This window comes from Octopus sinensis, linkage group LG27 (assembly GCF_006345805.1).
Source record: "Octopus sinensis linkage group LG27, ASM634580v1, whole genome shotgun sequence".
NCBI lineage: Eukaryota > Metazoa > Mollusca > Cephalopoda > Octopoda > Octopodidae > Octopus > Octopus sinensis.
The window spans coordinates 11,961,005-11,987,693 of NC_043023.1; the positions used below are offsets into that span (position 1 = coordinate 11,961,005).

The 26,689-nt window shown below is 37.5% G+C and overlaps 4 protein-coding genes and 1 pseudogene across 5 annotated transcripts in view; 1 reads left to right on the plus strand and 4 right to left on the minus strand.

Annotated features, from left to right (window-relative positions):
• LOC115225439 (early growth response protein 1-like) overlaps window positions 1–26,689 on the minus strand; it is a 424,836-nt gene that overhangs the window by 310,929 nt on the left and 87,218 nt on the right. The gene's annotated exons all lie outside the window — the stretch shown is intronic.
• LOC115225462 (zinc finger protein 208-like) overlaps window positions 1–26,689 on the minus strand; it is a 524,237-nt gene that overhangs the window by 279,302 nt on the left and 218,246 nt on the right. The gene's annotated exons all lie outside the window — the stretch shown is intronic.
• The window catches only part of LOC115225040, a 336,418-nt pseudogene that overhangs the window by 203,484 nt on the left and 106,245 nt on the right, over window positions 1–26,689 (minus strand).
• On the minus strand, window positions 148–6,464 carry LOC115225299 (zinc finger protein 678-like). 2 transcript variants are annotated; one of them, XM_036514258.1, is made up of 3 exons: window positions 5,562–5,915; window positions 514–1,930; window positions 148–348 (listed from the first exon to the last, which is right to left on the minus strand). In XM_036514258.1, the coding sequence occupies exons 2-3, from the start codon at window positions 1,502–1,504 to the stop codon at window positions 263–265; spliced, it is 1,077 nt and encodes a 358-aa protein (XP_036370151.1). In that variant the 5' UTR covers window positions 1,505–1,930; window positions 5,562–5,915; the 3' UTR covers window positions 148–262. The 2 variants fall into 2 exon arrangements, with proteins under 2 accessions (XP_036370151.1, XP_036370150.1); XM_036514257.1 differs by lacking the exon at window positions 5,562–5,915 and adding an exon at window positions 6,354–6,464 and having other exon boundaries at window positions 166–348.
• LOC115225384 (zinc finger protein 208-like) overlaps window positions 20,040–26,689 on the plus strand; it is a 146,709-nt gene continuing 140,059 nt past the window's right edge. Inside the window, exons 1-2 of the mRNA XM_036514150.1 lie at window positions 20,040–20,348; window positions 21,521–21,711. The gene's annotated coding sequence lies outside the window, so the exon portion shown is untranslated. The remainder of the gene's footprint in view (window positions 20,349–21,520; window positions 21,712–26,689) is intronic.

Sequence of the window (26,689 nt, forward strand, 5' to 3'; positions counted from 1 at the left end):
ATGAATTTCATGTTGACATCCAAGAAACTGAAGTTGATAATGTCAAGCTTGAAGAGGAATAAACCCTGTCTTTTAGCAGACAAAATGCTCATAATTGTTGTCATGTTTTAATAAATTTTGATATTGATACTGTTACACTTGTGTATGAATACTCACATGTGTACTTGAGAGGCCATTTGCAGAGAATGGTTTACCACAGATATCACACTGATATGGTTTTTCCCCAGTATGAATAGGTTTGTTACTATTGCTAGAGAATGATTCACCAGATATCACAATCATGTGGCTTCTTCCCCGTATGGGTACATTTGTGTTTAGACAAGCCCACATTTTGGGAGAATGATTTACCACAGATATTACAATATGGCTTCTCTCCTGTATGAACACGTTGGTGTCTAGTCAAATTAGAATTTTCAGAGAATGATTTACCACAGATACTACAATGATATGGCTTCTCTCCTGTATGAGTACGTTTGTGTTTAATCACGTCACTACTTGCAGAAAATGATCTACCACAGATATTACAATGATATGGCTTCTCACCTGTATGAGTACGTTTGTGTTTAAGCACGTCACCACCTTGAGAGAATGATTTACCACAGATATCACATTGATATGGCTTCTCCCCAGTATGAATACGTTTGTGACGAGCCAAAGTTTCTTTTGTGGAAATTGATTTACCACAAATATCACAGTGATATGGCTCCTCTCCTGTATGAACACGTTTGTGTGATTTCAAGGGCACAAACCTAGAAAATAATTTACCACAAATATCACACTGATATGGTTTTTCCCCAGTATGAATACGTTTGTGATAAGTCAAGTTACCCCTTTGAGAGAATGATTTACCACAAATATCACAGTGATATGGCTTCTCTCCTGTATGAACACGTTTGTGTGATTTCAAGGGACCAGACCCAGAAAATAATTTACCACAGATATCACAGTGATATGGATTTTCCCCAGTATGAATACGTTCGTGACGAGTCAAAGAACCCCTTTCAGAGAATGATTTACCACAGATATCACAGTGATATGGCTTTTCCCCAGTATGAATACGTTTGTGTATTGTTAAGGCATAATTTTGAGAGAATGATTTACCACAGATATCACAGTGATGTGGTTTTTCCCCAGTATGAATGCGTTTGTGACGAATTAAGAGACTATTGGTAGTGAAAAATTTATCACAGATATCACAATGAAATGGCTTATCTACTGTATGTGTGTATGTGTGTTTAGTCAAGTGACCCCTTTGAGAGAATGATTTACCACAAATATCACAGTGATATGGCTTCTCTCCTGTATGAACACGTTTGTGTGATTTCAAGGGACCAGACCCAGAAAATAATTTACCACAGATATCACAGTGATATGGATTTTCCCCAGTATGAATACGTTTGTGACAAGTCAAAGAACCACTTTGAGAGAATGACTTACCACAGACATCACAATGATATGGCTTCTCTCTTGTATCAGGGGTTTTTGGTTCAGTCAAATTATTCATTATGAGAGAATAATAAATATCACAATAATAGTGTGTTTTTCAAAATTCTGTGGATGTTAGTGTTTAGTTGTGTCACTATTTCTAGAGAATAATTTCATCTTATGTTTCTTTCGTTTGTGATTTTACTTAATGTCTAAAATGTAAACTGTCAAATCTTTTGTAAAGTTATCCAACGTTAATCAAACTGTTAATTGATAATCTCCTCTACATTGCAGACAGTGAAGAAAAACAATGTTGTTGTGAAAAACAATGTCCAGAAATTTTTTCCCATCATTTGTCGAAAATCAAATTTATATTAAGAGTATGATGTATTGATGAATGTTTCTTGTTAATACGTGGACGTCCTTCAGTCAAGGAAAGTCAATAAAAACATCAGAGGCACATCTGCTTGAAGAAATTTCTTTTATGTTGACACGATGTGTTATTCTGAAATAGGAAAAGAAGCAGTAAGATAAAGTGGATAGTTAAACAACAGTGTAATTCGATTTTACGACATCAATTGTCATCCATTTAATATCTACGTTTGCATGGGTCAGAATCCATTGAGGCATTGAAACTTTTACAACATTCTGTATATAGATGAATCGCTTCCACATTTCTCTAATTATTTATCTCTTTTCTTTCTCTTCTCTCCTTTCACTTGTTTCACCTGTGAAGTGGCATGGCTTAGTGGTTAGGGTATTTCACTCACAATTGTAAAGTTGTGAGTTTGATACACAGTGGGGCAATGAGTCTCCAAGCCATTTTATTTCACTTTGCAATAAGTCCACTCAGGTGTCAAAAATGAATTTCACCTGTAATTCAAAGGGCCAGTCTTCTCACCATCTGTGTCATGCTGTGCCTCACTGAAGACTATATCAAGGGTCCCCATGTCTGTGGAATACTCAGCCATTTGCATGTTAATTCCATGAGCCGGCTTTTCAGTTGATTGGCTAAACTAAAACACAGAGTGTCACTTACTGTGTCACCCAGGGACTGTGGCCATGCTGGAGTACTTTTTATTAATCCCACAAATAAATGTACCTAAAAGGAAAGGTTTGTCATGCTACAGGTCTTAGGATAAAGCCATGTAATGACTGCTGCTTCTAGCATACTAAACGACCTGCAGAGGATGAGATACTTTTGAAATTGTTGAAAAGAGAGAGAGAAAGGTTTTCACAACAAATTCCGATGCAATCGTAATCTATACCACTCGAATGGTACCTTTTACAAAATTTCATTAGAACACAAATTTTTGAGTAAATTATAACGAAATGAGACTGATGCGTGTAAATCATATGAAATTCTTCTGCACTGCACAGGCCCCGAAAGCAGGTTTTCATAACAAATTCGGATATAATCAGAAACTGCACCATCTGAAATAATGTAATAGGAGATTTCGTGGCCATTGCCAGCCTCGTCTGGCCCCTGTACTGGTGGCACGTAAAAAGCACCATCCGTTGGTGGCCGTTTGCCATCCTCGTCTGGCCCCCATGCCGGTGGCACGTAAAAAGCACCAACCAATCGTTGGCGTTTGCCAGCCTCGTCTGGCACCTGTGCAGGTGGCACGTAAAAAGCACCATCCAATCATGGCCATTTGCCAGCCTTGTCCGGCCCCTGTGCCGGTGGCACGTAAAAAGCTCCATCCGTTGGTGGCCGTTTGCCAGCCTCGCCTGGCCCCCGTGCCGGCGGCACGTAAAAAGCACCAACCGATCGTGGGTGTTTGCCAGCCTCGTCTGGCACCTGTGCAGGTGGCATGTAAAAAGCACCCACTACACTCACGGAGTGGTTGGCGTTAGGAAGGGCATCCAGCCGTAGAAACACTGCCAGATCAGACTGGAGCCTGGTGCAGCCTCCAGGTTTCCCAGACCCCGGCCGAACCGTCCAACCCATGCTCACACGGAAAACGGATGTTAAACGTTGATGATGATGATGATTTAAAAATACTGATTTTTCAGAAAGAATGCTCAGCCATTTGAATGTCAATTCCATGAGCAGGCTTTTCAGTTGATTGGATGAACTAAAACACAGAGTGTCAGTTACTGTTTTACCCAGGGACTGTAGCCATGCTGGAGTACTTCTTTTAGAGATTTCATTTAAAAACACCAATTTTTCAGAAAGTGACGAGAAAACGAAGTCGGTGGGGTACATTTAAGTACTGACCCCAGACGGATTTGTAGCTATTCTATCAGAATTAATTAGGCAAGTTTCCTCTTATTGTGCAGTAATTAAATGGGATCTTTTCCTTTTGAAGGCCTAAATTAATTTAATTGTCACGCGTGTAAAAAACCTGAAAGCAATGGAAAGTGATTTAAACAATTAACAATCAAAATAATTCTATAAACAATTAAATTAATTTAACAATTAAGAAAAAAAAGTTAGGGTTAGTTACAGGATGTTGTCTCAGTTTTAGACGCAGCAAATGATTTTAGCTCAATAGAGGGCAAAGGATTGGTTAAAGTGTGAAAAATTAAACAACGTTAAACAAATAAATTACAATTTTCTCAAGAAAGCCAAGAAAAAAAATGTTTTATTTTGACACATTCTACCAGTATACGAAGTTTCAAAGTGTTTAGTTAACTAGAAATTGTGTTAAAATCTGGCCTTCAAAAGTTAAAGATCCATTAAATGTAACAAACATCAAACGATTCTGAATTACCGTTAATCTACGAAATCTTTTATCTATTTACTTTCTATCACATGTAACTCTCATCGGATTTTACTCTAAAAGTTCAAATTCCACCGTGGTTCATTTTGCCTTTCAGACTTCCGAGTTCAATAAAATAAGAAGCAGGGGTCCATATAATAGAATTACACCTCCAACCAAATTACAGGCCTTATGCCTTAAGTAAAAATGCTTATCATCATCATCATCGTCGTTATTATTTATACACTCTGAAAAGAATTTAAGTCAAATCTCGACTTCGGCGGAAGGTTCTGAGTTCAAATAAGGCCGAGGTCGATCTTGCCTTTCATTCCTTTCTGGAAATACTGGGGTCCATATATTCTTATTTCTTTATTGCCCACAAGGGGCTAAACATAGAGGGGACAAACGGATTAAGTCGATTACATCGACCCCAGTGCGTAACTGGTCCTTAATTTATCGACCCCGAAAGGATAAAAGGCAAAGTCAACCTCGGCGGAATTTGAACTCAGAACGTAGCGACAGACGAAATACCGCTAGGCATTTCGCCCAGCTCGCCGCCGTGGGGTCTATATATCTACTTCTCGCTCACATGAAAGGTTGCTGGCCCTGGGCTAAAATTTGAAATTTTTATCTGTTTCCTTATTACCCACAAGGGGCTAAACATAGGACAGACAAAGGGATTAAGTCGATTACATCGACCCCAGTGCGTAACTGGTACTTAATTTATCGACCGCGAAAGGATGAAAGGCAGAGTCGACCTGGCAGAAACGTTAGCACGCCGGGCGAAATGCGTAGCCGTGTTTCGTCTGTCGTTACGTTGTGAGTTCAAAATCCGCCGAGGTCGACTTTATGTTTCATCCTTTCGGGGTCGATAAATTAAGTACCAGTTACGCACTGCGGTCGATGTAATCGATTTAATACCTATGTCTGTCCCCTCTATGTTTAGCACCTTGTGGGTAATAAAGAAATAGGTCAAAACTATTGAAAAGGTTGCAAGACGAAACGAAAATTTTAGGGAAACAAAAATAAGAAATAAGTGGAAATTTTATCCGTGAGTATGTTAAATAATAAGGCACTAAAAGAGAATGACTCTCCCCAGACACAACAGAATTAATTAATGTGGTAGTCTTAAACCGTTCTCCTCACCTTTTACTAATCAATAATGACACATTACTTTCATTTTACCAATTAATTTCCTTTATATCACATGTAAAAGTCGATCGTAGGTTTCCATAAACAACAGATCATCATTTCAGTTTGGAAGTTATTAATTAAGACGAGCAAATTATATTTTCCTAATTGTTGTCAGGTTCCCGCTTCGAAAAATAATTACTGTAACATCGAGAGAGTTACATAATTCTATTCTTTACATTATCATTATTAGCATTATTATCACTGTTACAGCCTTAAAGTAAATCTTTATCAACTTACCGTATTCAGACATAAACAGCGAGTCAACGATCAGTAATTAAGCACCTTAATTAATAATTTAATTGGTGGCGGCAAAGTGGAGTTGAAGTTATTTCCCTTTGTAAAGTTGTATTCCTTCAATTCTCCAATAGATGGCTCTACTGACTGGTTGGTTTCGTTCCGGTTTTTTCTTAATCCCAATTTTCATCAGATTATTTTAATAAAATGTACTCATATATTCTGCTATAAAACTCTACTAGGTACGGATCTTTTCGGTTTGAACGGCAGTTTTTTTAATTAAGTGTTTAGTTACTCTTTACTCTTTTACTTGTTTCAGTCATTTGACTGCGGCCATGCTGGAGCACCGCCTTTAGTCGAGCAAATCGACCCCAGTACTTATTTTTTGTAAGCCTAGTATTTATTCTATCGGTCCATTTTGCCGAACCGCTAAGTAACGGGGACATAAACACACCAGCATCAGTTGTTAAGCAATGCTACAGGGTCAAACACACACACACACACACGTATATATACGACGGGCTTCTTTCAGTTTCCGTCTACAAAATCCACTCAGAAAGCTTTGGTCGGCCCGAGGCTATAGTAGCCGACACTTTCTTAAGGTGTCACACAGTGGGACTGAACCCGGAACCATGTGGTTGGTTAGCAAGCTACTTTATTTCATGAAAGATTCGTCATTAAGGCGTTACATAGAGGGGACATACAAATACAGACAAACATAGGGTGTAGTAGCTTAACACGTTTTGCTATTTACAATGAAATATATATAATATTTACAATATAAAAGCTACTTACCACACAGCCACTCCTGCGCCTACGTGGAAATTGTTTTAAAAAACTGCCGTTCAAACCGAAAACATCCATCCACTACAGTAGACCAACTAGGAATGTGAATGAACATCACACCCAACGAAATGGGTGATTATGAGCGGAATAGAGAAGCGGTATTAATTAGATCGGGACCAATGGAAAGGAGGGACAATAATTGGAAAAGAGAGGAAATGCTGTGGGGGAGAGAACCGGAAGAGCGACGGCATGACGTCACGTCCCGATGCCACACCCACAAGACGGATTATTTCTTAAGGTATTTGCGGTGAAGTCATGAACTGGAAACAGTCGTAGGATAGAATATGTGAGTAGACTTTGTTATAATAATCTGGTGGAAATTTGGAAGTGAAGTTGTTGACTGAATGCGACGAAGAAAAAGACCGGAACGAATCCAACGGATCTTTTCTGTTTGAACGGCAGTTTTTTCTAGCGGTGTCATATGAAATTGTCACCCATAATTATGACCCTGGTATCGATCTATTGCATTTCAATCTGTTTTAGGGTTAGAGTTAGGGGTGGGGGAAGGGTATCTTTGTTTCTTCAGAAATGTTAATAAACCCAATCTGTTTCTTAAACGAGAAACATTCATACGGCACAGAACGTTTTCACCTCAATAGACGTCAGTGATTGGTTGAAATTGCAAAAATTGAAGAAAAAAACAACAAATATCTTACAAAGTATAGAATTTTTTTCAATAAAGCCAAGAGAAAAAGATGTTTTATAAACAAATTCTACCAGTATACGAAGTTTAAAAGTGTTGTTACGTGGAAATTATTTATAAAAAACTGCCGGTCAAACCGAAAAGATCCCACATTTATAAGGGTTAGGGGGAAGGGTATCCTGCCACCGTCTTGTAAACCTCGATAGCCTTACCCACTTCATGTAGGCATGCTGCTGTGGTAACGCTGATAGTGATATCATCTGTGCAAGCCAAAATAAACTCCTCTAAACCTGGTTCTCTTGGGATGTCACTCAACTTTCACAGTAGGGGGTCAAGAGATCCTCAGAAAGAATGGGAAAGTGTTTCATGTTTCAAGCATACACTTTTCAAGAGAAAGGGGTGAGAGGAAACCACAGGGAGAGAGAGAGTGAGAAATAAAGGGGCCAGATTATTGGTTCACATGTTGGAATGATATATATGCATAAATTAATTGTAAAGATTCAGCAATTGTGAGGTAAGTGCCCTACCAACTAAGCCACCCCACTTCACATGTGAAGCAAGGAAAACAAAGAAAAGAAGGAAAAAAGAGAGAAAGGTAGAAATGATTCCACTATATACATCATCATCATCATCCTCGTTGTTTAATGTCTGGTTTCAATGCTGGGATAGGTCGGACGGTTTGAGTGAAGGCTGGCAGATCAGGAGGCTGCACCAGGTTGCAAAATGATCTGGTAATGTTTCTACATCTGGATGCCCTTCCAAACGCCAACCACTCCAAGAGTGTACTGTGTGTGTTTTACGTGACACTGGCTTGGGGCCAGTCAGGCAGTAAACCTTTCCATGCCTCAATGGATTCTGACCACTAGAAACATGGACATTAAATGAATGACAAAGCCGATGTTGTAATATTTGCAATGTTGTGCAAAATGCTTAGCAGTATTTCGTCCATCGTTATGTTCTGAGTTCAGATTCTGCCAAGGTCGACTTTGTGTTTCATCCTTTCAGGGTCAATAAATTGAGTACCATTTATATACTGGGGTCGATCTAATTGCCTGGCCCCTCCCCACAAATTCTGGACCTTGTGCCTAGAGTAGAAATGAATATTTCCAATGTTGAATCACTGTATCTTTTGACTATCCTCTTTATCTCACTGACTCTTTTTTTCTGTTTCAGAATATCACATCCTGTTGACATAAAAGAAATTACTTCATTCAAATGTGCCTTTGATATTTTTATCAACTTTAATTGACTAAAGGAAGACGATATATTTATAAGGAGCATTCATCAATACATCTACGTTTTTATATAAAGAAAGTCTATGACAAAATATTGGGAAATATTTCTTCTGGACGATGGAATTAACAGCAATAATTTGAAGTCTTTGCTGTCTGGAATGTAGAGGAGATGATTGCTTTACAGGTTAATCAAGCTTGGATAACTTTGCAAAGGTGTAGACAATTGTCACCTCTTGACTTAGATATTAAGCAAGATCTCAGCTGAAAGAAACGGCATTAAATTATTCCCTAAAAATAGTGACAAAACTGAACACAAACGTTCTCATAGAAATGAAATAAACACTATCAATGTGATATTTATGACAAATTATCCTCTCATGATGAATCCTTTAACTGAAGCAAACAACTCTGATACAGGTGAGAAACCATATCACTCTAATACCTGCAGTAAATCATTCTCTGATAGTGGTGTCTCGACTATACATGAACGTACACATACAAGGAAGAAGCCATATCATTGCGATATCTGTGGTAAATCTTCCTCCCGTAGTACTTACTTAACTCAGCATATCTGTATACATACAGGAGAGAAGCCCTATCATTGTGATATCTGTGGTAAATCATTCACTCAAAGTAGGTACTTAACTGACCACAAACGTACACATACAGGAGAAAAGTCATATCATTGCGATATCTGTGGTAAATCATTCTCTGACAGTAGTAAGTTAACTGACCACAAACGTGTTCATACAGGGGAGACGCCATTCCATTGCGATATCTGTGGTAAATCATTCTCTCAAAGTGGTGACTTGATTGTACACAAACGTACACATACAGGTGAGAAGCCATACCATTGTGATATCTGTGGTAAATCATTCTCTCAAAGGACTAACTTGACTGCACACAAGCGTACACATATGGGAGAGAAACCCTATCATTGTGACTTCTGTGGTAAATCGTTCTCTCAAAGTAGTATTTTAAGTGACCACAAACATACACGTACAGGTGAGAAGCCATACCATTGTGATATCTGTGGTAAATCATTCTCTCAAAGTAGTTGCGTAACTGACCACAAACGTACACATACAGGTGAGAAACCACACCATTGTGATACCTGTGGTAAATCATTCTCTTTTTGTAGTGAATTGACTAAACACAAATATACACATACAGGCGAGGAGCCATATCCTTGTGATATCTGTGGTAAATCATACTTTAGAAATAGTCAGTTGACTATTCACAAACGTGTTCATACAGGAGAGAAGCCATATCATTGTGACATCTGTGGTGAATCATTCCCTCAAAAAGGTCACTTAAGTAGACATTTGAATATTCATACACAAGCGTAAAAATATCAATATAAAAATTTATTACAACATATCAACAATTATGAGTTTTTTGTCTTCTACCAGACAAGGTTTATTTCACTTCAAGCTTGATGTATTCAACTTCATTTTCATGAATATCAACTTCAGTATCATGGATATATCTAAATATATCAACACAGTGAGAACTTTGATGTTTGAAGAGGATTGTGCTGGAGTTTTTGAGGAATTTGTTAGGAGAGAATAATGAATAAAAGATTTAAGTGACATTGATTTGGTCTTTGTTGTGTTTTCATCATCATCATCATCCTTTAACCTTAGTGCGCCTACCTCGTTTAAATAGTTAAACATCAATGTAGAGCTGTGGATAACCCACCTATTTACCCACAGCATACACTGACATATATATACTTACTAAATTATATACGGATTTATCATTCAAGTTATTCATACACCCACAAGTAACTGTCATCGCATTCATAAAGGACTACACTCACTGCACATATTCCACTGTTGACTGTAGACTCCAGATGCAAATGAACCGAAAGAAAGTTCTGAGTAAGGTGAAGAGTAATTAATAACACGGATGGGCTGTGGTTCACTACAGCTGTTTCAAACACGTTCTTTACTGATGAACAAAAGTGCTACATCCTGCAAGACAACCATTTCAATCAGGTGAATAAAGGTAAGAATTAGCAATTAGAACTTTTCTACAATGCTCTTTCATCTACTTCGTTGATTTGCAAGGCCCTTCTTTCAAAATTCACTTGTCTCTGTGACAAGAAATTCCTCTTCAATACTGTTCTGACCTCGTCTACAAAATTCATATTTTTCTTGTCCAAATGATTTTGAAGACTTTGAAATAAATGATAAGCAGATGGGGAAATGTCTGATGAATATAGCGGCTGGGGCTGAGTCGATTACATCGATCTCGTGTGACATTGCAGAGCTTGGATGTTTGCAGGTTTCATAAAAGTATCACTGGTGCACCAACCTTGAGGTGCAAGTTGTGAGATGGGAGACCTGTTGGTGCCAGGCTATTCAAAAATTCAGTAGGATATTTCACAACTTCATCGGATATGAGAACAAAGTTAATCGACTTGTGACTGCAACAGTCACCAGGCAAATGATCCAGGGGTTTGATGTTCAAATCATCCACTGCCACATTCTTTAACGCTAAAATGGTACGTGTTCTCAGACTGGTTTGGTCTTTAAATTGAATCCCTGTAGACATTAGTTCCTGTATGTCTGATACAAAGTGTTGAAAAAGACAAACTAACCTGACTCCCCTTTCCACCTACCAGAGTGTAGTGGTAAAGTGTGTATGTAAACAGATTTATGATTGAAAAGCATTTATTTACAGTGTTGGTTTAGTGATTGGTCACTACATACAAAATGCAGGCAACTGCTATGAGTTGCTTGAACAGAGTACATATTAGGAATGAATATGTTTGTGTGTGTGTTTCATTCGAAACAGTACTCTATCGGCGCTTTGAGCATTTCTCTCTGTCTCTGTCGTCTGCCAAAAACCTTGAGTCATAGATAAATCTATCTCGTGTGTCTGCTGCCTTTCCTGTTTCACTTGGTTTTATAATATTTGTGGCAGCTAGAAAGACAGACATACTACAGCAGAGTTAGTACCTAAAAAGGTCATCGCTTGTCCAGTTGAACTTCGCCTGACGTGGCTGAGGTTGCAGGTCAAAGGGAGATGATCAATCACTTTTTGACAGAACAAAGGAAACCTTTTTTCGCGCCTGTTGATCGCCGTGGTTTGGATGACCGAGAATTCTTGGATTTGGTTTCGAATCTAGGCTTAGAGAAGGAAGTGTTAATTCTTACATGAGTGCCATTACCAGCTTCCGACAGAAAGTTCTAGCTTCATTATCACCACTGAGCTGACCCATGCTACTTTCCTCCAAATAGGAAAGATTTGGCTGCTATTTCAAGTATGCCCTGCTACCATGTAACAACTATTTGTGATAATGGTGGGTCCTTTATAGCAAATAGCTGTTATGTTGTATCAGGGCGTGTGAGAAATAGTTGCCAAGTCTTTCCTTTTCGGGGGAAAGGAGCCGTTTATGCGTTATTTCGATGTGTTAAGTGATATATAAAAACTAAAGAACATCATCATCATCATCGTTTAGCGTCCGCTTTCCATGCTGGCATGGGTTGGACGGTTCAACTGGGGTCTGGGAAGCCAGAAGGCTGCACCAGGCCCAGTCTGATCTGGCAGTGTTTCTATGGCTGGATGCCTTTCCTAATGCCAACCACTCCGTGAGTGTAGTGGGTGCTTTTTACGTGCCAGACGAGGCTTGCAAATGGCCACGATCGGATGGTGCTTTTTACGTGCCACCGGCATGAGGCCAGTCGGATGGTTCTCTTACATACCACCGGCACTGGTATCACAGCTGCAATTTCCATTGATGTTGATCGATTTCGATTTTCACTTGCCTCAACAGGTCTTCACATGTAGAGCTTTGTGAAGTTTTTAAATTCTCTCTTCCCTTTAGCAAACACATTCTCTCTCCTTCTCTTTGTTTGTCTCCCACAACCCGTCTCTCTGTCTCTTCCTGTCTCTGTCTCTTCCCTGATACGGGGGGGTTTAAAGCTTAATCAATTTTTTCCTAATCAGAAAACAGGATTTGGAAGCTGACATTTTCTGCATGATAGCTATCACAAAATGAAAGTGAAATTATTCTGCAGAGCGCCACCATGACTGGCCTCCATGCTGGTGGCACGTAAAATGCACCATCCGATTGTGGCCGTTGCCAGCCTTGACTGGCCCCCGTGCCGGTGGCACGTAAAATGCACCATCCGATTTTGGCTGTTGCCAGCCTCGTCTGGCCTCCGTGCCGGTGGCACATAAAAAGCACCATCCAATCATGGCCGTTTGCCAGTCTCGTCTGGCACCTGTGCAGGTGGCACGTAAAAAGCACCCACTACCCTCACGGAGTGGTTGGCGTTAAGAAGAGCATCCAGTTGTAGAAACACTGCCAGATCAGATTGGGGCCTGGTACAGCCTTCTGGCTTCCCAGACCCCAGTTGAACCGTCCAACCCGGATGTTAAACTATGATGATGATGACTTACTATGCCTCAACATATCCCTCCGTGGCTACTCATATATGGAAGAAAAGGAAAGACATTGTCTATAGTGTTATTGTTTCAGTTCCTTGTCTCTCTGTCTCTTCCTGTTTTCTCCCCTTCCCCGATATCAACCAACCCTCATTATGTCACCACATTTCCTCTAGTAGGTTCTCAACCCAACACTTTGTGCACCCTTCTCATTTTATTGTATAACAGTTCAAACCCTGTAGGGGGCCCATTATCGATATTTTATTGATATCCAATTAGCATATAATTGAACTGGTTATATAAATATATATATATGTCTATAAATAGACATATGTCTATATATATGATTATAAATATATATATGTCTATAAATATATATATATATGTCTATAAATATATATATGTCTATAAATGTATATATATATATATATATATGTCTATATATACATATATATATATATATATATCTATAAATATATATATATATGTCTGGCGTTAGGAAGGGCATCCAGCCGTAGAAACACTGCCAGATTTGACTGGGCCTGATGAAGCCTTCTGGCTTCACAGACCCCAGTAGAACCGTCCAACCCATGCTAGCATGGAAAACGGACGCTAAATGATGATGATGATGATGATGATGATATATATATATAGGCACAGGAGTGGCTGTATGGCAAGTAGCTTGTTTACCAACCACATGGTTCTGGGTTCAGTCCCACTGCGTGGCACCTTGGGCAAGTGTCTTCTACTATAGCCTCGGGCCGACCAAAGCCTTGTGAGTTGATTTGGTAGACAGAAACTGAAAGAAGCTCGTCGTATATATGTATATATATATATGTGCGTGTGTGTTTGTGTGTCTGTGTTTGTCCCCCTAGCATTGCTTGACAACCAATGCTGGTGTGGTTATGTCCCCGTCACTTAGCGGTTCGGCAAAAGAGACCGATAGAATAAGTACTGGGCTTACAAAGAATAAGTCCCGGAGTCGAGTTGCTCGATTAAAGGTGGTGCTCCAGCATGGCCACAGTCAAATGACTGAAACAAATAAAAGAGTAAAGAGTATATATATATGTATATATATATATATATATATCTATATATATGTTTCTCTCTCTCTACATATATATATATATATAGTTTAAAGAAAACCGAGAATGTAGATAGAATAGTGCAGTGGCATCCTAGAAAAAAGCTTTCCACCTCACATCTGTATGAAAACTGTTGTTTTGTCAATGATGTCCTTTGCGCATTCCTTTTCAGGTGGTATTGGAATAACTATCGTTGATATACCTCTGTTTATGGTCTTTATTTTAGAATGGACATGTACAATGCCAGTGTTATGGGTCTGTATTGAAAGGAAATTTGTTTTCAATATGCTATGACTTCGAAGACCCGACAAATCTGACAACCTTGGATCATAGAGTGACCCACTGTTCTTGAGGATTCGAAGACCCGACAAATGAAGTGAGTTCATAGCCCGCAGGACGGCCTGTTGTGCTAACCTTGGATCGTAGAGTGACCCGCTGTTCTTTAGACTTGTTGAGTCAATTACGTCAATGTCAAAATAAAAGTTCAAATGGAGATTGTAGTTAAGACACCCATGCTGGTGACACGTAAAAAGCACCGTCCGAACGTGGCAGATACTAGCGTCGCCTGACTGGTGTCCGTGTCGGTGACATGTAAAAGCACCAACCGATCGTGGCACGTAAAAGACACCCACTACAGTTGCGGAGTGGTTGGCGTTAGGAAGGGCATCCAGCTGTAGAAACACTGCCAAATCAGACTAGAGCCAGGTGCAGCCTCCATGGCTTACCAGACCCCGGTCGAACCGTCCAACTCATGCTAGCATGGAAAACGGACGTTAAATGATGATGATGATGAAAACGTAAATGATATGTGTTTATATACAAACACGGGTATACATAACACATATTCAGAGAGAAAACACTACACATACATTTGTGATCTGACCCATGTGTACCTTTATAGAAACCTCTCAAATTTTTCTGAGGATATTTATAAATTATTCTTATATTTCTTCAGATATGGTATCACAAATGTTGAGAGAAATTTGTTGTTTTATCAATTTGTTCCACAATTTCCATAATAAAGATATCATCATCAATTAACGTCCGTTTTCCATGCTAGCATGGGTTGGACGGTTCGACCTGGTTCTGGTAAGCCATGGAGGCTGCACTAGGCTCCAGTCGAACCGTCCAACCTATGCTAGCATGGAAAACGGACGTTAATTGATGATGATGATGAAAACAATTTTCTTTCTCTAGGGATGTCTTATCAAAGCGAGTTTCATTTTTGCACTATTATCAATTGGTGATTGTAGATATATTCACTTGCTTATGTACTAATGCTCTCGGTTTGTTTTATTATTCTAGTACTTTTACCTTCTGGAAGTCCAGCTGTTTCTATGGAAACTTCATTGTTTTTCATATAGGAGAAATAATACAGGCTCCTCCAAAATGTTTATTCTCAATTTTATGAAAATAATCTTTATCTGGGACATTTGAAAACTCATCTCTGTAAAGTTTAATTTAAAGAAACCATTATTGAAAAGCTAACAATGAATCAGTCTGGTGTGGGGCACTAAACTGTACTTATGTCTCATGTTCTTCCTTTGTGGTCTCTTCTGTTTTGTATTCGGGGGGGGGGGGAGTCATTGTTTATGTAGATATTGACAACTTTACAATATTCCTGAGTATAAAATAATTAATAACTTATGTCATTGTATAACATATTTAATGAGTGAAGCATTTAAAATGCAATAAACTATAAATATACTGTAATTACAAGATGCAATATTCAAGAAAGAATAATGTGTGGGGGCGTCAGGAGGAGGAGATTTGGTATAAGAGGTCCTTACACCATGGAAAGGAAACTGCATGAGTGGTCAAGGATGGAGTGGGAGGTGAATATTGCAAAAACAAAACAAACAACTGAAATTTTGGGAAATATTTTAATCATAATTTCCATTGCATAAAACACAGGAATATTAAAGAAATATAGCAAACAGGAAACTATAGGGACTACCCTTTTCCTTTCACCCCTGTATGAGTATGTTTGTGTCTTGTTAAGTTATTACTTCCAGAAAATAATTTACCACAAATATCACAACGATATGGCTTCTCCCCTGTATGAATACGTTTGTGTATTTTTAAGGCAATATTCTGAGAGAATGATTTACCACAAATATCACAGTGATATGGCTTCTCTCCCGTGTGAGTACGTTTGTGTACAGTTAAGTGAATACTTCGAGGGAATGATTTACCACAAATATCACAATGATATGGCTTTTCACCTGTATGAATACGTTTGTGTGTTGTTAAGGCACTATTTTCAGAGAATGATTTACCACAAATATCACAACGATATGGCTTCTCTCCTGTGTGAATACGTTTGTGTGTTGTTAAGACACTATTGTCAGAGAATGATTTACCACAAATATCACAACGATATGGCTTCTCTCCTGTATGGATACGTTTGTGTTGTGTTAACGAACTGCAGTTAAAGAATGATTTACCACAAACATCACAGTGATACGACTTCTCCCCAGAATGAATACGTTTGTGTAATGTTAAAGCATAATTTTGAGAGAATGGTTTACCACAAATATCACAGTGATACGGCTTCTCTCCTGTATGTGTATGTTTGTGTTGTGCTAGTGAACTACTTACAGAGAATGTATTACCACAAATATCACAACGATAGGGTTTCTCTCCTGTGTGAATACGTTTGTGTGCAGTTAAGGTACTATTTTGAGAGAATAATATACCACAGATATCACAACGATATGGCTTCTCTCCCGTATGAATACATTTGTGTCTTGGTAAGTCACTACTTTTAGAGAATGATTTACCACAAATATCACAGAATGGCTTCTCTCCTGTATGAATACGTTTGTGTTGTGTGTACCTACTACTAACAGAGAATGATTTACCACAGATATCGCAATGATATGGCTTCTCTCCTGTATGAATACGTTGGTGTGCTGTTAAAGCACTATTGTCAGAGAATGATTTACCACAGAACCCACAGTGATATGGCTTCTCTCTTTTATGAATACGTTGGTGTCTCTTTAGACAATTATTATAAGAAAATGATTTACCACAAATATCACAACTATACGGTTTCTCTCCCGAATGAATACGATTGTGTACAGTCATGTGAATACTTTGAAAGAATGATTTACCACAGATATCACAACGATATGGCTTCTCTCCCGTATGAGTACGTTTGTGTACAGATAATTTGAACCTTTCAGAAAATGATTTACCACAGATCTCACAGTAATTTGGCTTCTCTCCTGTATGAATACGTTGGTGTCTCTTTAAAGCATAATTTTTAGAGAATGATTTACCACAAATATTACAATGATATGGTTTCTCTCCTGTATGAATGCATTTGTGGGAAATTAGGTTACCTTTGAGAGAGAAGACCTTTTTACAGATGTCACAGTCATAAGACAAATTTTTCTCTTCTTTTATCATTTGTTCAGAGGTAATCAATTCTTGAAGTTTCTCACTCTTTTCCATTATTTTCCTCTCAAATCCCAATTAAAATATTTTTCCTGTTTTATTCTTATACTTAATTCCTTACAAATACTCCTGCTCCTGTATTTCTGTCCACTGTTACCTTTTACTAGCAGCAATTATATAAATTTATCCAAGTTTCACCAGCACAGAAGCCCCTCTTCTTGATACTCCAGTCAGTGTTGTTCCAAGTCATGGCTAATAGTATTATTTCAGAGCAAATGTTTCACAGGAATTCTACAACAGATTTCTACAAACAATGTTATACATCTGTTCTGCATAATATTTTGCTTTAGTCACTAAAAAATGGTAAATATTGAGGATGTTTCTTCTGTTACGTCAATGTCAGTTGATGTTCTGAAATTATAGAGAAACAACAGTGTAAGCTTTAGAGGCTATGTAAAAAATACAGATTCGTTTCTGCTGAGATTAATTATAGAAATAAACATTCAACAACAGAATATTTTAATTTAGTAAAATTTACAACAGAAAATCTTGTGTAAAGCTTACATATCCATACAGTTTACATACACACACAAACATCTATATATACATCTGTGTGTGTATAAGTTTATGTCTGTGTATGGGTGTAAATTCGTGTGCTGTGCACGCAGATCTGTTTCTGCCTGTGTCTCATAAATAATGCCTCTTTAATTTTTCATAATTAAAATAAACAAATTTCTTTTTTAATCTAAAATATACTCTCCTTCATTTTCTACAATGCTCTTCCATCTCTGCAGAAAACGTGCAGAGCACTCTTCCAAAATTCACTTGTCCGTGATGAAAAATACTCCTTCAGTATTGTTCTCTCAGATGTCGATGAATGGTTGAATGACCAAATCCAAGCATCTCTGACAGTTCTTCAACAGTTAGGATGGGATTCTGTTCCACCAGAATTTGTACATTGTCCTCATTGAGCTCTACAGATCTTCCAGGACAAGGCTCGTCTTCTAGCCTGTAGTTTCTGGCTTGCAATTTCTGCAACCACTGCTCACACTGGCTTATGCTTAATGTCCAATCCCCATAGACTGTATTAACCCTTTCGTTACTGTATTTATTTTGAGATGCTCTGTGTTTCTTTCAATTACTGCTTCCCATTTGCTTGGCAGATAGTCAGACTGCCGTTTAAAGATGTTTTGGTTAAATAATTATGCACCAACCCAATAATCATAATCTAAACGGTTTCAAAGGTATTCTCCTCAAAGTTATAAAGGGGCAGATGTCGGGTCGTGTGAATTTACCAAAACTCCTCTGCCAATCTCCTCGGAAGAATTTTTCCCAACAAATCTTTAGGTACACCCAACCTACAAGATCCAAGAGATTATTTGTTGAATGTTTTAGTAAAAAGTATCTATTTTCTGGAAGTTATGAGACAACAAATTCGGGGTGGGGGTACACAGCTATCCATGATTTTGGAACGTTGTTCCTCACCCCTTTAGAACACAGATCGCCATTGCAATTCTTGTCTCCACTTTGCCTTTTCAGTACAAAATGAAACATGTAATTCTTCCTTTTCCGAATTTGGCAACGATGGAAAGTGTAGAAGGTAGCTTCCACAGATAGAAACAGACACCAAACCCACACAAATCAAAGATATATACCTAGAAATAGCAGCCAAATCCCACACAATTCATAGTCATCTCTCTTCCATAGCTAGAAATAGCAGCCAAATCCCACACAATTCATAGTCATCTTTCTTCCTTAGTTAGAAATAGCAGTCAAATCCTGCACAAATAAAATACATTTTTCTTTCACAGCTAGAAATATCAACCAAATATCGTACAAATCATAGAATCTCTCTTCCATAGTTAGAAATAGCAGTCAAATCCCGCACAAATCAAAGATATATCTCTTCCATAGCTAGAAATAGCAGCCAAATCCCACACAATTCATAGTCGTCTCTTAATGTGGAATTCTTCAATCGGTTTCTTCTCATTTTACTAATTAATTATGCCACATTACATTCATTTATACCAACTAATTTACTTTATATCACATGTAACAGTCGATCATAGTATTTTATAAACAACAAATCAACATTTCAGTTTGGAAATGATTAATTAAGACGAACAAATATATTTTCCTAATTATTGTCAGGTGCCCGCTTGGAAAAATAATTACTGTAACATCGAGAGGTTCACAGAATTCTATCATTTACCTTATTATTAGTAGTATTATCAACACTATTACAGCCTTAAAGTAAATCTTTGTCAACTTACCGTATTCACAAATAAACAGTGACTCAGTGATCGGTAATTAACCTCCCTAATTAACTTCCCTAATTAGCTGTTTTGGCTTCGTGGTTGATGTGGTGAAGAAGTTGTTTCCCCTTGATATAATTGTATTTCCTTAATTCTCCAATAGAGAGCGCTACTGATTCGTTGGATTCGTTCCGGTGTCTTTTTAACTTTGTCCCTTTCTGTGAATAACTCCATCTTCAAGTTTTTTTTAATTCTCACCAGATTATTTTAACAAAGTGTACTTGTATATTCTAGGATCTTTTCGGTTTGACCGGCAGATTTTTAAAAATAATTTCCACGTAACTAAACACTTTTAAACTTCGTATACTGCTAGAATGTGTTTATAAAACATCTTTTTATCTTGGCTTTATTGAGAAAATTTTATAGTTTGTAAGATATTTGTTGTTTTCTTTCTTCAATTTCTGTAACTTCAACCAATCAATGACGTCTGTTGAGGTAAAAAAAACATTCTGTGGCGTTTGAATATGTCCCTCGTTTAAGAAACAGATTCAGTTTATTTACATTTCTGAAGAAAAAAAGATACCCTTCATACTACCCTTAACCCTAAAACAGATTGAAATGCAATAAATCGATACTAGGGTCATAATTATGGGTGAAAATTTCATGTGACACCGCTAGAAAAAACTGCCGTTCAAACCGGAAAGATCCTCGCCCTCAACAAAATGGACGACTACGAAACGGAATAAAGGCTCATTGTTCTTCCAAGGAAGGAGAATAATTAGAAGGGAGAGGAAATGACGTCAGGAAAGGACCGGAGGTACGAAAGGCATGACGTCAGGAAGGCAGGGGTGGAAGACGTCTTTATTCCTACAGTATCTGCGATGATGCCATGTCGTGTGCTGGGAAACGGCCGCAGAGTAGAATATGTGAGTACACTTCCTTAAAATAATCTGGTGAGAACTTGAAGGGGAAGTTGTTGACAGAAAGGGACAAAGAAAAACCCTTGAACGAAACCAATCGCTCAGTAGAGCCATCTATAAGAGAATTAAAGAAATACAATCGTATAAAGGGAAATAACACTTAACCGAGGTCCAAGTAAATTATTAATTAAGGTGCTTAATTACTGAACTCTGACTCGTTGTTTATATGTGAATACGGTAAATTGACAAAAGTTTACGGTACTACTAGCGAACAGTGGTTCCGGTGCGCGCACTCGCGCTAGCTAGTCGTAAGTAGTCGATCCTAAAACGGCTTTTTAACCCGAAACCTAAACCTAGTACTACTATCGAACAGTGGTCCCAGTGCGCGCACTCGCGATAGCTAGTCGTAAGTAGTCGATCCTACAACTTTTTAACCCTAACCTTAGTTTGTTTATAAAAATAATTTATTTACTTAGTTTCAAAATTATTTACTTTGTGATTTTGTGAATCGCCGTTTTATTTCCTTTGTTTAAAAAATTATTTATTTGTATTTCATTTTGTAATTTTATTTACACGCACCGGGACCACTCTTCTAAAATAGTACCCAAATTAATTTACTGTGTATGGCATGTAACATTCGATCATAGGTTTCCATAAACAACAGATCGGTACTACAAGCAAACAGTGGTCCCGGTGCGCGCACTCGCTCTAGCTAGTCGTAGGTAGTCGATCCTACAACGGCTTTTTAACCCTAACCTTTGTTTATAAAAATAATATATTTACTTAGTTTTAAAAATTATTTACTTTGCGTATTAACAATTACCAATATTGAGTTTTGTACTAATAAATCGCCTTTGATTTTTTTTTTTGTTAAAATTCCGGCAACGAGGATTAACTGTCCGAAAAATATTTAATTTGTGTAAAAAAATTATATATATTGTTTTAAAAAATGATTTCTTTACTTAGAAGAGAAAGAAAACATAAATAATTAGGGAAATGTTGAAGCGATTCATCAATATACAGAATGTTGTAAAAGTTTCAATGCCTCAATGGATTCTGACCCATGAAACCCAGACATTAAATCAATGACAGTGTTGATGTTGTAAGATTTGCAATGTTGAATTACTATGTTGTTTAACTATTCTCTTTATCTCACTGCTTCTTTTTTTCTGTTTCAGAATATCACATCATGTTGACGTTTCTTCATTCAGATGTACCTTTGATATTTTGATTGACTTTCATCAATTAAAGGAAGACCATATATTCATAAGGTACATTCATCAACGCATCAACTTCTTTGTATAAATAAAATCTTCGACATTTACTTGACTTCACTGTCTGGAATGTTGAGGAGATGATCAATTTACAGGTTAATTAACTGACTGGTTAATTAAGTTTACAACTCCTGTTTTGGATATTAAGCAAGATCACAGATGAAAGAAACATAGCATTAAATATATTCATAGAAATGAAAAATTTATTATTGTTGTGATATGTATGACAAATTATTCTCTCATAATGGAAAATTTTGCTGAACCAAAAACCCCTGATACAAGAGAGAAGCCACATCACTGTGATATCTGTGGTAAATCATTCACTTACAGAAGTGCTGTAACTGTACATAAACGTACTCATACAGGTGAGAAACCATATCAATGTGATATCTGTGATAAATCATTCTCTCGAAGTGATCAGTTGATTAGACACACACGTACACATACAGGAGAAAAGCCACATCATTGTCAAATCTGTGGTAAATCATTCTCTGTAAGTAGTAATTTGATTTATCACAAACGTACACATACTGGGGAAAAACCATATCAGTGTGATATCTGTGGTAAATCATTCTCTGCAAATAACACTTTGATTAATCACAAACGTGTTCATACAAGAGAGGAGCCATATCGTTGTGAAATCTGTGGTAAATCGTTTTCTGGAAATAGCACTTTGATTAATCATAAACGTGTTCATACAAGAGAGGAGCCATATCGTTGTGACATCTGTGGTAAATCGTTTTCTGGAAATAGTAAATTGACTAATCATAAACGTATTCATAGTGGGGAAAAACCATATCAGTGTGACATCTGCAGTAAATCTTTCACTCAAAGTGGAGACTTCACCAAACACAAACGTACACATACAGGAGAGAGGCCATATCATTGTAATATCTGTGGTAAATCATTTTCTCGAATTTACACTTTAACCACTCACAAACGTACTCATACTGGGGAAAAACCATATCAGTGTGATATCTGTGGTAAATCATTTTCTGGAAATAGCCCTTTAACCAGACACCTACGTATTCATACAGGAGAGAAGCCATATCGTTGTAATATATGTGGTGAATCATTCACTTTTAATACTCAGTTGACTATTCACAAATGTGTTCATACAGGAGAGAAACCATATCATTGTGACATCTGTGGTAAATCTTTCCCTCAAAGTGGGGACTTCACCAAACACAAACGTACACATACAGGAGAGAAGCCATGTCATTGCGATATCTGTGGCAAGTCATTTTCTAACAACAATTACTTAACTAGGCACAGACGTATTCACACAGGGGAAAAACCATATGAGTGTAATATCTGTGGTAAATCGTTTTCTGTTAATACCAATTTGATTACTCACAGACGTATTCATACAGGAGAGAAGCCGTATCATTGTGATATCTGTGGTAAATCATTCACTGGAAACAGTCATTTGACTAATCACAAGCGTGTTCATACAGGAGAGAAGCCATATCATTGTGATATCTGTGGTAAATGTTTCTCTCAAAAAGGCTACTTAAGTACACATGTGAATATTCATACACAAGTATAACTGTATCAATATCAAAATTTATTAGAACAGGACAACAATTACGAATATTATGTCTGTTAAAAGACTAGATTTATTCCTATTCAAGTTTGACCTTATCAACCTTAATTTCATCATTAGCAATTTGATATTAATGAATCCCAACTTCAATATCATTTATATATCTAAATATATCAACACAGAAATGACTTTGGTTTCTGAAGATGATTGTGCTGGATTTTTGAGGAATTTGTTATGAGAGAATAAAGGAATGGGAATAAGGAATAAAAGTTTTAAGTGACATTGATTTTGTCTTTGTTGTGTTTTCATCATCAACATCATCATCATCATACTTTAATGTCCATTTTTATGCAAGCTTTGGTGGTCAAGTGTGACAGGAGCTGTCAAACCAGAGTGCTGCTCCAGGTTCCAGTCAGATTTGGCTTGGTTTCTTTGGCCTTATGCCCCTAAGCTTCATAGTATGTTTTGTAACTATGCCTGTCCCAGTATCATAATAGCATGAAACTAATAGTAGCTCTTTCAGTTGTGTATTTAATTTGATATATTAGGTTGAGTGAAAAGTAAGCAACGTTTTGAACCATGAAGAGTTTGTACCAGGTTTTTGTAGAGTTTTGAATTTTTTTAAACGTCTTTTTGAAATTGCCTTATAATACAAACATTTACAAGCGCACGTTGGCTGTGTGGTAAGTAGCTTGTTTACCAACCACATGGTTCCAGGTTCGGTCCCACTGCGTGGAACCTTGAGCAAGTGTTTTCTACTATAGCCTTGGGCTAACATAAGCCTTCCGAGTGGATTTGGTAGACGGAAACTGAAAAGAAACCCATTGTGTATATATATATATATGTGTGTGTGTTTGTCCCCTTAGCATTGCTTGACAACCGATGCTGGTGTGTTTATGTCCCCATTACTTAGCGGTTCGGCAATAGAGACCGATAGAACAAGTAGTGGGCTTACAAAAGAATAAGTCCCAGGGTCGAGTTGCCCGATTAAAGACAGTGCTCCAGCATGGCCGCGGTCAAATGACTGAAACAAGTAAAAGAGTAATAGACTTGTCCAAATGCTCCAATAAATTAACATTGATATTTTTTTCACTGTTACAATAATCTGAAATGGAAGTGTGAAAGAGCGATATTCGAGCAATTTTGTTATTCAACTTCAAAAAAGGACGTAAAGCAGCTGAAACTGCTCACAATATCAACGAAACATTCGGTGAGGAAATGAGCAGTGAGTGGTCAGATTGAAAATGGTTTAAACAATTTCAGAGTGGAGACCTGAGCCATAAAGATCATGAGCATAGTGGATGTCCATCTGTTATCAATTAAAGACGGTCATTGAGAGAGATCCATGTAAAGCAACTCAAGGAATGGCAAAAGAACTACAAGGTAGAAAACTACTGCAGCCATTTGCATGCAATTGAAAAGTCAAAAAGCTTGACAAATGGATATCACAGGATTTTAATGAAAATCAGAAAATGCATAGATATCAAATTTGCTCATCACTTCTTCTCTGTAACCAGGCTAATCCATTTCTCGACCATCAGTTTACATTTGCAGTTTTGGATCTTCAGATCACAGATGAAAGAAACACGACACTAAATTTTTGTCTGAAGATTGTGACACAACTGAACACAAACATTCGTAGAAATAAAACAAGCACAGTCATTGTCATATGTATAACAAATTATTATTTGTCTAGCAATATGACCCGGCAACACTGGGTCATAATGCTAGTGCATGCATATACAGCTGTGAACGTACACACATACACGTGAGTACTGTCCAAATCTCCAACCAATCACATACAGCTAGTTGGCATTCAATTGGCATATCAAGTTTCGGGCATTTTGATTGGGATTTGGATAGAAAATTCACAAAAACGTCAATTCTATTGATTTTTTAAGGGCTTTGCAGGGTAACTGGGGAAATGTAAAGATGTGCACGACCACCCTTGGACAGTTTTGAATGACCATAGAAAGTGTGAGCCCTCTAACTTAAAAATTGTGGATTTGTACAAAGGACACACACACAGACATTTTACCGTTTATATATAGAGAGATAATGAATGATTTAATTAAACTGAACAATTCTGATATAGAAGAGAAACTGTATTGTTGTGATATCTGTGATAAATTATTTTCTGCAAATAGTGCTTTCAATAGTCACAAATGTGTTCATACAGGAGAGAAGCCATTTCAGTGCAATATCTGTGGTAAATCGTTCTCCCGAAATAGCCACTTGATTCAACACCAACTTATTCATACTGGGGAAAAACCTTATCAGTGTGATATTTGTGGTGTATCATTTTCTCAAAGTGGTGACTTGACTAGACACAGACGTACTCATAGAGGAGAGAAGCCATATCATTGTAATAACTGTAGTAAACCATTCTCTCAAAGTGGTAACTTGATTGATCCCAAGCGTACCCATACAGGAGAGAAGCCATATCATTGCAATATCTGTGGTAAGTCTTTCTCTCAAAGTGATGACTTGACTAGTCACAGACCTACACATACAGGAGAGAAGCCATTTCAGTGTAATATCTGTGGTAAATCATTCTCTCAAAATAGCCACTTGATACAACACAAACATATTCATACCAGGGAAAAACCATATCAGTGTGATATCTGTGGTCAATCATTCTCTCAAAGTGATGACTTGACTAAGCACAAACCTACACATAAAAGAGAGAGAGTATATTTTTGTAATATCTGTGGTAAATCATTCTGTAGAAATAGTGACTTGGAGAGGCACAAACGTATTCATACTGGGGAAAAAACCATATCAGTGTGATATCTGTGGTGAATCATTCTCTCAAAATTGCATTTAAACTAGTCACAAACATGTTCATACAGGAGAAAAGCCATATCATTGTGACACCTGTGTTAAATCCTTTTCTGAAAATAGCTCTTTAACTAGTCGCATACGTGTTCATACTGGGGAAAAAGCATATCATTGTGATAACTGTGGTAAATCATTCTCTCAAAGTAGTAACTTGACTGAACACAAACGTTCACATACAGGAGAGAAACCATATCAGTGTGATATCTGTGGTGAATCATTCTCTCAAAATTGCATTTAAACTAGTCACAAACATGTTCATACAGGAGAAAAGCCATATCATTGTGACACCTGTGTTAAATCCTTTTCTGAAAATAGCTCTTTAACTAGTCGCATACGTGTTCATACTGGGGAAAAAGCATATCATTGTGATATCTGTGGTAAGTCATTCTCTCAAAGTAGTAACTTGACTGAACACAAACGTTCACATACAGGAGAGAAACCTATCAGTGTAATATCTGTGGTAAATCATTCTCTTATAATATTAACTTGATTCATCACAGACATATTCATACAGGAGAAAAGCCATATCAGTGTGATATCTGTGGTGAGCCATTCCCTCAAAAAAGCCTCTTATGTTCACATGTGAGTATTCATACACAAGTGTAACAGTATCAATATCAAAATTTATAACATGAGAACAATTATGAATATTTTGTCTGCTAAAAGACACGGTTTTTTTTTTGTTC